Here is a 13,412-nt window from a genome sequence, read left to right as displayed (position 1 = left end):
GACTGACAAGACAAGGGGTGAAGGGCAAACACTTTTGGTTCCTCAATTCACCCTTGCATCTTCTCACAATGGCTGCATCCCAAACACCCTATTGTTATATATCAAGTCCTTTAGAACCTACTTCCAAATCCCTCATTTCAATCTTAGTTCCAGTGGTGAAGAAATGACTGAGAAAGGCTGAAAACCAGCCATCAATGAAACTTAATCCTTCCTGTGAAGATGCAATATACGCACCACGATCACATTTATCTTTTGCTACAGTGTCTGAATGATACCCCATAGATACATTAGTAATAAAAAGTGGTTATATCTAGGATATGAAATGGGGGCTTTGGTCCAGGGCAACACATTTTAAAATATATATACATATACATAGCGCACATTTTAAGTTTCCTCCCCATTCACAAATACCATGGTGAAAAATTAAACCCCTAGACAGCCAGCTAAGATGGAGGAGCGAGATTTTCCAAGTCTAGGATAGAGTGTTTGCCAAAATAGGAACCTCTCTGTGTGTAGGAGAAACCCCCTTTGCATTCCCCTTCTTCTTACTTCACCTAACCTCTCTTATAAAACTATTGGTACACATAATGTTTAGATTCTATACTGGAGATTCATTATGAAGTAAACCAACTTTAACAATTAAACTAAGAACCTAACCAACAGGAACATAATCTATGATTGGGACCATCAGAAGTTATTTATAAAATAAAATCTAACTTGAACACATGACTGCATTAACTACCTTACCTGTCTTTTTACTCTAACCCTTTTTCTTAAGGGTTAAGTAATCTCTATGCCCAACGTGGGGCTAGAACTCATGACCCCAACTTCATGAGAGAACAGATAAAATTATGCTGTGACTGAGCTGACCAGGTGCCCCTTTAACATTTTTACAAGAATTACCTGTCATTACATTATGAAATAACTTATAATATCACAAATGAAGCAGAATGGAAATTTCACATGCATTAGGTTAAAGATTTGGTTTTTGATTTTATAAATAAAAGGAAGACTGGTAAGAATAAATCCTAGAGTACACACTCCCAAATAAGGAGCTGACAATTTGACAAAGTCTGATTAATTAATATTTTAGAATTCCACAGAGAAGGAAGGAGAGACTGCAGACAAAAGTGGCGGACATCTTGAAAATGTGTTTAAATCTAATGTTCATTGATATTTCTATAAAAGTAAAAACATTTTTGCAGAGTACAAGAAGAAAATTCTGCTATACCTTTTTTCAAATTCTGCTATACCTTTTTCATGCTTTAGCAAGAATTAATAGATCACTATTATTCCAAAGAAAATATTAGTCCTAAGAAACTTCTCCAGCAGTGAATTTCATATCTTATCATGTCAATGTCTTAAGAGATTTTCCACTGGAATTACCCTAAATGTGATAGTGAATTTCTAGCATCATAAAAGGAGTATCACAATTGAATTGAAAATTAAGTACTCTGTGTACCATATAAGGTAGACTGATATCCCTTAGGATATTAGGAAAAGTTTTACATTCTCACGTGTTTCTAAGGGACAATTATTTTAAAAGGTAAATAACTTCAACAGTAATTATGTCAGAACTGAAAATGAAGCAGGAATCATAACTCACCTTTATGCAAAGGAGTTGATCCATTATTATCACGTTCATTAATATTGATTACTCCATCTTCTATTAATTTCTTAAGCATTTCCAAATCACCCTTAAAGGCAGCCACATGACCTGGAAATGCTAAGGCTATGAATAAAAATTCAGCATTTCAGTAAACACATGTGTTCATTCTTTTTCCCTGCCTTAAGCAGTCACACATTTCAGATTTCAATATTAACTCAACTATGACAATGTTATACTGGAATTAGTTCAACTGATGCAATGACAAGTAATAAAAAGAGAATCATACGATAAGATTATTATTGGGCACCTGAGTGGCTCAGTCATTAAGTGTCTGCCTTCGGCTCAGGTCATGGTCCCAGGGTCCTGGGATCGAGTCCCACATCGGGCTCCCTGCTTGGCGGGAAGCCTGCTTCTCCCTCTCCCACTCCCCCTGCTTGTGTTCCCTCTCTCGCTGTGTCTCTCTCTGTCAAAAAATAAAATCTTTAAAAAAAAAAAAAAAAGATAAGATTATTATTAATTGTGTAGCCCTTTCTCCCCACAGGACTTCAAACATGCCAAGAGTATACTGTACCAGAACTATTCTTAGCCATATTCCATTCTTTCCTCAGAGATGATGGCCGTTTTCAACCCTTTGTATAAAGACATACTTGGTCTAAAGTCCTACATTTGCACAGACCACTCCCTCTCTGTTTGCAAGGAAGCGAAGAAAGCAAAATAAACTGGAAGCAGATAAAGTATACGTACATATACAAACACATATACATATACACACGCTTGTGTAAATGTACCTGACCTAGTGCCTAACCATAAATACTTGAGAAAATGTTTTTAATGTAACAACCACATATATTGAGCCCTTACTGAATGCCAGACATGGTAGTAAGCCCTTGTAAGGAATGCCTCATTATAAACCTCTTAACAACATTGAGATATAGGTATCCTCATTTTTAAATACAGAAACAGAATAGCCAGAGTATTTTTAAAGATTTATTTATTTATTTATTTATTTATTTTTAGAGAGAGAGAAACAGAGAACACAGTGAGGAGAGGCAGAGGGAGAGGGAGAGAGTCCCAAGCAGACTCTGTGATGAGCATACAGCCCAACACAGGGCTCGATCTCATGACCATAAGAGATCATGATATGAGCTGAAGCCAAGAGTTGGACACTTCACCAACTACACCACTGAGGCATCCCTTCAAAGTTTTTTAAATAACAAAGCTGGGGGAAAAAAAAATAAAACAAAAATAAATAAAATGAAATAAAATAACAAAGTTGGAGACTTACACTACCTGATTCTAAGTCTTACTATAAAGCTATAGTAACCAAGACAGTTGTAGTATTGGCAAATAAACAGATATATCAGTAAAACAGAATGGAGAGGCCAGAAATACACCCATACGTATACAGGCAACTGATTTTTTACAAAGCTGACAAAATATTTCAATGGGGAAAGGGAAGCCTTTCCAAAAATATGGTGCTATGACAAGTAGCTATATGTGGGGGAGGGGGGAACAAAAAATTCATTTTTCATTTCACCCAAAATTCCACATAAAATTTAACTTGATGTAGATCAAAGATCTGAATTAAAAAACTAAAACTGATAAACTTCTAGAAAACTATAGAAGAACATCTTGCTAACTTTGAGGTGGACAAGTATTTCATAGATAGGACACACAGAAAATGACGTGCAGAAAAGATTGAGAAATTCTACTTTATCAAAATTTAAAACTTTTGTTCTTTGAAAGACACTCCACGGGGCACCTGGGTAGAGTGCCAGTTAAGTGTCCAACTCTTGATTTCAGCTCAGGTCATGATCTCAGGGTTGTGAGATCAAGCCATGTGTCAGGCTCCATACTGAGTGTGGAGCCTAAGATTCTCTCTCCCTTCTCTCCCTGCCCCTCTCCTGTTACTCATGTGCACTCTCTCTCTAAAATAAAATTTTAAAATATATATATATATATATATACTGCCAAGAAACCAGGCAAGCTTCAGAATGGGAGAAAATATAGGCCATAACATATATCTGAGAAAACATAAAGAACTGTTAAAAGTCAATAATTAGTAGACAAACAACCCAATTAAAAAATGGGCAAAAGATTTAAACAGATACTTCATAAAAGATATATGAATGCCCATTTGAAAAGATGCTCAGTATCATTACTTTCCAGGAAAATGTAGATTGAAACCACAGTAAGATAACACTACACATCCATTAGAACAGCTAATAAAACAGACTGACCATATCAAGTGCTAGCAATTCCATGGAGCAAATGGAATTCTCATACATATCTGGTGGGGATGTAAAGCAATACAACTACTTTAGAAAATAATAACTTTTTTTTTTTGTTAAGTAGGCTTCACGCCCAGCATGGAGCCCACTGTGGGGCCTGAACTCATGACCCTAAGATCAAGACCTGAACTGAGGTCAAGAGTCAGACTCTTAACCAACTGAGCCACTCAGGTGCCCCAGTTACACAACTTCTTAAAGTTAAACATACACGCACCATACACCATACCCCATACACCCCACTCCTCCATATTTACCTACAGAACTGCAAACATATGTCTATGTAAATGTTCAGAGCAGCTTTATTAATAATAGCCCAAAACTGGGAACAATCCAAATGTTCATCAGGTGAACTGTTAAAAAAAATATATATGGTACATCCATATAATGGAATGCTATTCAGCAATAAAAAGGAATGCACTAGTATTAATATACCTAACAAGGATGAACCTCAAAATGGTTCCATTAGAAAATTCAAACTAATCTACAGGGACAGAAAGCAAGTAAGTTGTTGTGTGGGGCCAGGGTGAAAGTAATGGTGAACTTTGAGAGGATATAAAAAAAACTCCAGAGGTGATAGAAATGTTTTATATCTTGATTGTGATGGTTTCGTGAGTGAAAACATACTTCAAAACTCACTGCACAGTAAATGAATACAGTTTATTCTACATAAATCATACATTAATAAAGATGATTTTGGGGTGCCTGGGTGGCTCAGTTGGTTCAGTGTCAGACTCTTAACGTGGCTCAGGACATGATCTCAGGGTCCTGGGATTGAGCCCCAGGTCAGGCTCCATGCTCAGCATGGAGTTAGCTTGAGGATTCTCTGCCTCTCCCTCTACCCCTCCCCCCATTTGTGCACTCTCTCTCTACAATAAATAAATCTTAAAAAAAAAAAAACTTAAAGTTGATGTTTTAAAAAGGATATCCTAATCAGAGTGAAAAACCAAACCACAGTGTGAGAGAAAATATCTGTATCAGAATTAATAAAGGATTGGAATCAAGACTATACAAAGAACTCAAATTACTTAGAAAAGGACAAAGAACATGATTATTAAAAAGGGAGTATAGGGAGCAAGATGGCAGAGGAGTAGGAGACCTGGATTTCGTCTGGTCCCAGGAATTCAGCTGGATAGGGATCAAACCATTCTAAACACCTACGAACTCAACAGAAGATCAAAGAAAAGAATAGCAACAACTCTCTGAACAGAAAAGCGACCACTTTCTGGAAGGTAGGACATGAAGAGAAGTGAATGTGAGGCGATATTTGGGAGGACAGACAGCGGGGGAGGGGGCCTCCGTCGACCGCTTCTGGCAAGTGATAGAGCCACGGAGCACAAAATCGGAACTTTTAGAAGTCGGCTCCACTGAGGGACGTCGCTCCAGTGGCTAAGCAGGGGGTGGAACCCTCACTGGGACAGTGTGGTCTCAGGAACCTCGGGGTCACAGAAAGACCGGGGGTGCCTGAGTGTGGCAGAACTCCCAGGGATCGGAGCAGGGAAGCCGGCTGCAGAGATGGAGCCAAGGAGTGGGCTCTCAGCTGAGGGTTACAATAAACCGTGATCCACAGCACAGTCGAGCCACTGCTCCTCCAGGAGGGACCCAACAAGCAGCAGATATGGGGAGACTCTCCTTCCTCCCCCGGGAGGAGCAGCATGGGAGCACACCGCAGGGATCTGCTGGGTTTGGAAACTCCACACGGGGTCGTGTGCCAGAGATAGAAACGCTCGGTCACAGGCCGGGTGAGCGCGGAGTGTGGCCGGAGACCAGGGAGAGGGGAGTGACTGACTGCTTTTCTCTGGGGGCTCACTGAGGAGTGGGGGCCTTAAGTTCTCAGCTCCTCTGGGGCGGAGATTGGGAGGCTGCCATTTTCACTCTTGTCCTCCAAAGCTGTAGGAAAGCTTGCAGGGAACAAAAGCTCCTGAGAGCAAACCCGAGCAGATTACTTAGCAAGGAGCTGGCAAGGGTGGGCAATTCCGCCTCCAGCAGAGACATTTGAGAACCACTGCAACAGGCCCCTCCCCAAGAAGATCATCAAGAACAGCCAGCCAAGACCAAGTTTACCAATCAATGAGAATGGCAGAACTTCAGCGCTAGGGGTACACTGCACATAGAATTCATGGCTTTTTTCCCATGATTCTTTAGTCTTTCAAAGTTAATTTTTATTTTTTTTTTCTTTTTCCCTTTTTCAATCAACATCTTATCAATCCCTTTCTTAAAAAACCTTTTTTATTTTACATTTTTAGAGCCATATTCTATCCCTTCATAGTAGTAACCCTTACTTTTGGTATATATATATATAAGATGTCCTCTCTTTAAAATTCTGGGATACAGTTTCTTCTAACAGATCAAAATATACCCTAAATCTCTAGTGTATGGCTTTGTTCTAGTCTCCTGCCTGATCACATTCTCTCCCTTTTTTTTTTAAATCCTCTTCTTTCTTTTTTCAACCAACTTCTTATCAATTCCTTTTATAAAATCTTTTATACTTTTCATCTTTACAGTCATATTCCATCCCTTCATCATATTTACCCTTATTTTTGTACATATATAAGTTTCTCTTTCTTTAAAATTTTGGGAGGCACTTTCTTCTAACAGACCAAAATACACCCAAAATCTAGTGTGTGGCACTGATCTATGCACCAGCCTGACCATATTTGATCATATTCTGGTTTTGTTTTGTTTTGTTTGTTTTTAACTTTTTCTTTTTCTTTTTTTCTTCTTCTTTTCCCTTTCTTTTCCCCCGGTTTCAAGTCTTTTCTGATCTGTTTACTGTATATTTTCTGGGGACGTTGTTACCCTGTTAGCATTTTGTTCTCTCATTCATCTATTCTCCTCTGGACAAAATGACAAGACAGAAATATCACCTCAAAAAAAGATCAAGAGGCAGTACCGACTGCCAGGGACCTAATCAACACGGACATTAGTAAGATGTTGGAACTAGAGTTCAGAATGATGATTTTAAAGATACTAGCTGGGCTTGAAAAAAGCATTAGAGAAACCCTTTCTGGAGAAATAAAAGAACTAAAATCTAACCAAGTCAAAATCAAAAGGCTATTAATGAGGTGCAATCAAAAATGGAGGCTCTAACTGCTAGGATAAATAAGGCAGAAGAGGAAATTAGTGATATAGAAGACCAAATGATGGAAAATAAAGAAGCTGAGAAAAAGAGAGATAAACAACTACTGGACCATGAGGGCAGAATTCGAGAGATAAGTGATACCATAAGATGAAACAACATTAGAATAATTGGGATCCCAGAAGAAGAAGAAAGAGAGAGAGGGGCAGAAGGTATATTGGAGCAAATTATAGCAGAGAATTTCCCTAGTTTGGGGAAGGAAACAGGCATCAAAATCCAGGAGGCACAGAGAACTCCTCTCAAAATCAATAAAAATAGGTCAATACCTCAACATCTAATAGTAAAACTTACGAGTCTCAGAGACAAAGAGAAAATCCTGAAAGCAGCTCGGGAGAAGAGATCTGTAACCTACAATGGTAGAAACATTAGACTGGCAACAGACCTATCCACAGAGACCTGGCAGGCCAGAAAGGACTGGCAGGATATATTCAGAGCATTAAATCAGAAAAATATGCAGCCAAGAATACTATATCCAGCTAGGCTGTCATTGAAAATAGAAGGAGAGATAAAAAGCTTCCAGGACAAACAAAAACTGAAGGAATTTGCAAACACAAAACCAGCCCTACAAGAAATCTTGAAAGGGGTCCTCTAAGCAAAGAGAGAGCCTAAAAGTAGCATAGACCAGAAAGGAACACAGACAAAATACAGTAACAGTCACCTTATAGGCAATACAATGGTACTAAATTTATGTCCTTCAATAGTTACCCTGAATATAAATGGGCTAAATGCCCCCAATCAAAAGACACAGGCTATCAGATTGGATAAAAACACAAGACCATCGATATGCTGTCTGCAAGAGACTCATTTTAGACCCAAAGACACCCCCCAAATTGAAAGTGAGGGGGTGGAAAACCATTTACCATGCTGATGGACACCAAAAGAAAGCTGGGGTGGCAATCCTTATATCAGACAAATTAGATTTTAAACCAAAGACTGTAATAAGAGATGAGGAAAGACACTATATCCTATTTAAAGGGTCTATCCAACAAGAAGATCTAACAATTGTAAATATCAATGGCCCTAACATGGGAGCACCAATTATATAAGGCAATTAATAACAAAAGCAAAGAAACACATCGACAACAATACAATAATAGTGGGAGACTTTAACACTCCCCTCACTGAAATGGACAGATCATCTAAGCAAAAGATTAACAAGGAAATAAAGACCTTAAATGACACACTGGACCAAATGGACTTCACAGACATATTCAGAACATTCCATCCCAAAGCAATGCAATACACATTCTTCTCTAGTGCCCATGGAACATTCTCCAGAATAGATCACATCCTAGGTCATAAATCAGGTCTCAACCGGTACCAAAAGATTGGGATCATTCCCTGCCTATTTTCAGACCACAATGGTTTGAAACTAGGACTCAATCACAAAAGGAAAGTCGGAAAGAACTCAAATACTTGGAGGCTAAAGAGCATCCTACTAAAGAATGAATGGGTCAACCAGGAAATTAAAGAAGAATTTAAAAAATTCATGGAAACCAATGAAAATGAAAACACAACTGTTCAAAATCTTTGGGATGCAGCAAAGGCAGTCCTAAGAGGAAAGTGTATAGCAATACAAACCTTTCTCAAGAAACAAGGTCTCAAATATACAACCTAACCCTACACCTAAAGGAGCTGGAGAAAGAACAGGAACTAAAGCCTAAACCCAGCAGGAGAAGAGAAATAATAAAGACCAGAGCAGAAATCAATGAAATAGAAACCAAAAGAACAGTAGAACAGATCAACGAAACTAGGAGCTGGTTCTTTGAAAGAACTGACAAGATTGATAAACCCCTGGCCAGACTTATCAAAAAGAAAAGAGAAAGGACCCAAATAAAGAAAATCATGAACAAAAGAGGAGAGATCACAAGCAACACCAAAGAAATATAAACAATTATAAGAACATACTATGAGCAACTCTATGACAGCAAATTAGATAATCTGGAAGAAATGGATGCATTCCTAGAGATGTATCAACTACCAAAACTGAACCAGGATGAAAGAGAAAACCTGAACAGACCTATAACCACTAAGGAAATTGGAGCAGTAATCAAAAATCTCCCAGGGCCAGATGGCTTCCCAGGGGAATTCTACCAAACATTTAAAGAATTAATACCTATCCTTCTGAAACTATTCCAAGAAATAGAAATGGAAGGAAAACTTCCAAACTCGTTTTATGAGGCCACCATTACCTTGATCCCCAAACCAAAGACCCCATCCAAAAGGAGAATTACAGACCAAAATCCTTGATGAACACAGATGCAAAAATTCTCACCAAAATACTAGCCAATAGGATCCATCAGTCCACTAAAAGGATTATTCACCACAACCAAGTGGGATTTATCCCTGGGCTGCAAGGTTGGTTCAACATCTGCAAATCAATCAATGTGATACAGTACATTAATAAAAGAAAGAACAAGAACTGTATGATCCTCTCAATAGATCCAGAAAAAGCATTTGACCAAGTACAGCATCCTTTCTTGATCAATACTCTTCAGAGTATAGGGATAGAGGGTACATACCTCAATATCATAAAAGCCATCTATGAAAAACCCACAGCAAATATCATTTTCAATAGGGAATAACTGAGAGCTTTCCCCCTAAGGTCAGGAAAACGGCAGGGATGTCCACTATCACCACTGCTATTCAACATAGTATTACAAGTCCTAGCCACAGCTATCAGACAACAAAAAGAAATAAAAGGCATCCAAATTGGCAAAGAAGAAGTCAAACTCTCACTCTTTGCAGATGATATGATACTTTATGTGGAAAACCCACAAGACTCCACCCCAAAACTGCCAGAACTCATACAGGAATTCAGTAACGTGGCAGGATAGAAAATCAATGCACAGAAATCAGTGGCATTCCTATACACCAACAACAAGACAGAAGAAAGAGAAATTCAGGAGTCGATCCCATGTACAATTGCACCCAAAACCATAACATACCTAGGAATAAATCTAACCAAAGAGGCGAAGAATCTGTACTCAGAAAACTATAAAATACTCATGAAAGAAATTGAGGAAGACACAAAGAAATGGAAAAATGTTCCATGCTCATGGATTGGAAGAACAAATATTGTGAAGATGTCAATGCTACCTAGAGCAATCTACACATTCAATGCAATCCCTATCAAAATACCATCCACTGTTTTCAAAGAAATGGAACAAATCATCCTAAAATTTGTATGGAACCAGAAAAGACCCCGAATAGCCAGAGGAATGTTGAAAAAGAAAAGCAAAGCTGGCGGCATCACAATTCCGGACTTCCAGCTCTATTACAAAGCTGTCATCATCAAGACAGTATGGTACTGGCACAAAAACAGACACATAAGACGAACCATGAGAGACGATGGACTCTGAAAAACAAACTGAGGGTTCTAGAGGGGAGGGGGGTGGGAGGATGGGTTAGCCTGGTGGTGGGTATTGAGGAGGGCACATTCTGCATGGAGCACTGGGTGTTATGCACAAACAATGAATCATGGAACACTTCATCTAAAACTAATGATGTAATGTATGGGGATTAACATATGATTAAAAAAAAAAAAAAAACAGACACATAGATCAATGGAACAGAACAGAGCCCAGAAATGGATCCTCAACTCTATGGTCCACTAATCTTCGACAAAGCAGGAAAGAATGTCCAATGGAAAAAAGACAGTCTCTTCAACAAATGGTGTTGGGAAAATTGGACAGCCACACGCAGAAGAATGAAACTGGACCATTTCCTTACACCACACACAAAAAGAGACTCCAAATGGTTGAAAGACCTCAATGTGAGACAGGAGTCCATCAAAATCCTACAGGAGAACACAGGCAGCAACCTCTTTGACCTCAGCCGCAGCAACTTCTTCCTAGAAACATCGCCAAACTCAGTCGGTTAAGCGACTGCCTTCGGCTCAGGTTATGATCCCGGAGTCCTGGGATCGAGTCCCACATCGGGCTCCCTGCTCGGCGGGGAGTCTGCTTCTCCCTCTGACCCTATCCCCTCTCATGCTGTTTCTCTCTCTCTCTCAAATAAATAAATAAAATCTTTAAAAAAAAAAAAAAAAAAGAAACATCGCCAAAGGCAAGGGAAGCAAGGGCAAAAATGAATTATTGGGACTTCATCAAGATAAAAAGCTTTTGCACAGCAAAAGAAACAGTCAACAAAACCAAAAGACAAGCGACAGAATGGGAGAAGATATTTGCAAATGACGTATCAGATAAAGGGCTAGTATCCAAAATCTATAAAGAACTTATCAAGCTCAACACCCAAAGAACAAATGATCCAATCAAGAAATGGGCAGAAGACATGAACATTTTTCCAAAGAAGACATCCAAATGGCCAACAGACACATGAAAAAGTGTTCAACATCGCTCGGCATCAGGGAAATCCAAATCAAAACCTCAATGAGATACCACCTCACACCAGTCAGAATGGCTAAAATTAACAAGTCAGGAAACGACAGATGTTGGAGGGGATGCGGAGAAAGGGGAACCCTCCTACATAACATAATGATAAAAAAAAAGGGAGTGAAGTATAGGCAAGCAATTTATAGAACAGAGAACTAGAATAGCCAATAACTTACAGAAGGATGTTCAACCTCATTCATAATCAAGAAAATGCAAATTAAAATACAAATTAAGCCTTTTCATACCCAATTGGCAAAAATTTTAAGTCTGACAATACTGAATATCGTTTCTCTAAATTCCCACCAAACATTGCCGATGAGAGTATAAACTTCTCCAACTACTCTGATGAAGAATCTAGCAATTGCTATTTATACTGAAGATGGGCATATCCCACCAAGCAACCCTGAAGTAGAACTGCACACCTATTTACCCAAGCCAAGCTCTTAACTCTCAGTCTTCAGAGCAGATAGGCAGTGCCTCAAGAAGCCACATCCAACAATGCAGTGTGCCATACAAATGGGCTACGTGTTAAAAAGGTAGTGAAGCACTTCTCTAAAGAATCTCTTATACATGTACTTATGGAGACATGTACAAGAATATCCATGACCACACCTACTGTAATAGTGTAAAACAATCTAAATATCAAATTGGAAAATGGATAAATAATGGTTTTCATAAAATGCAATACTATACAAACAAAAAGAATAAACTAAGATACTTCCATTGGCCTAATAAATCTCAAAAACACAGTATTTTGCGGAAAAAAGCAAGGAATAGAAGAATGCATACTGTTTTATATGCCATTTTCATAAGATTTTAAAAGAAGTTTCAAGGACTGCTAGCTGTCCACTAAAATGCTCTTCCTTCAATAGTAAGAGAATTACAGCTGAGGTGAGTCTTCTCAGCTAGGTATTGAATCCTCCAGGCCTCCTCACAGCTAGTATGCCCATGTGATTAAACTTTTGCCAATGGAAAGTTGGCAACAGTGATGAGTACAAATTAGACCTTGAAAATCTCTGGTCCTAATCTTATAGTCTTGCTCCCTCCCCACCTCCAGCTAAATTTGTTACAAGCAGAGAGAGCTAGTTAGGAAGAAAGCCAGTTACTGAACAGATTCACTCTTCAACCTGGGCCGTCATACAAATCCTTAAGCTGCTGAATTTTAGGAGTTCTTAGAACATGTTAGTCTATTACTCCCAAAACACACACAGTGCATATTTTTGTGAGTACATATACACTAAATATAAAACCTGTAGAAAGGAACTATAAATCCAAAACAATAGTTACCTCTGAGAAGAAAAAGAAATGAATGATATTAAAGAGACAGAGCCAAGAAGCTTTTAAATATATAGCATTCTATCCTTTAATCAGTGGCATAAAAAATGTTCATTACATTACATTAATCTCTATAGATTTCTGCCTAAAATATTTCATAATAAAGAAGAGAAACTGAATGACTGTGTGGACAGTTACATGTAACATATTTAAACGTAACATTCGCCCTATAACTTCTTTTTTTTTCCGACTTATTCTACTTATTATATGCTAAAACATTTCAGGTTTATTACTTACTTTCCTGATCTTTCGGATCACTTCCTTCATACTCAGCTCCCTGGATAAACTGCAAAATATTCTGCTTAAAGAACCTCTGGGCCAGATCCAATACATTTTCTCCATTATCATTGAAGGCTTTTAAAGCTTGTGTTGTACTGTTCATTCTACTGAGTAGGAATTTAAAGCAGTGAAGGTGACCCTCCATGGCTGCTAGGTGAACTATAGGAGAAATAGAAAAAATTTAATTTTTAAATTGATTGTAAAATAACTTGAAGAAAGAAATAACAACATTGGCTCTCATCTTCACAGGAAGATGCCTATCCTCTCCCTATTAACAGGGACATACTCTGAGCATGGTAACACCTTTTTTGCAAGCCCACAAGTCCTTACTCAGCCTTCTAATCATGCCAAAGTAACAGACTAAATTA

At 38.4% G+C, this 13,412-nt stretch overlaps 1 protein-coding gene across 4 annotated transcripts in view; it reads right to left on the bottom strand.

The window, feature by feature from the left end:
- Positions 1–13,412, bottom strand: part of ANKRD42 (ankyrin repeat domain 42) — a 74,922-nt gene that overhangs the window by 29,770 nt on the left and 31,740 nt on the right. For 2 of the 4 annotated variants that reach the window (XM_044919265.1, XM_021686494.1), the window contains 2 exons: positions 13,003–13,203; positions 1,607–1,732 (listed from right to left, as the gene is read on the bottom strand). The exons of 1 other annotated variant lie outside the window; for it this stretch is intronic. In XM_044919265.1, coding sequence (XP_044775200.1) covers positions 1,607–1,732; positions 13,003–13,203 — 327 coding nt within the window. The remainder of the gene's footprint in view (positions 1–1,606; positions 1,733–13,002; positions 13,204–13,412) is intronic. One more of the 4 variants, XM_044919266.1, reaches the window with a different exon arrangement.

The sequence above is a fragment of the Neomonachus schauinslandi genome, chromosome 11 (genome assembly GCF_002201575.2).
Source record: "Neomonachus schauinslandi chromosome 11, ASM220157v2, whole genome shotgun sequence".
Lineage (NCBI taxonomy): Eukaryota > Metazoa > Chordata > Mammalia > Carnivora > Phocidae > Neomonachus > Neomonachus schauinslandi.
The sequence above is the reverse complement of the archived record's forward strand: the minus strand, read 5'-3'. Positions and strand labels throughout refer to the sequence as shown.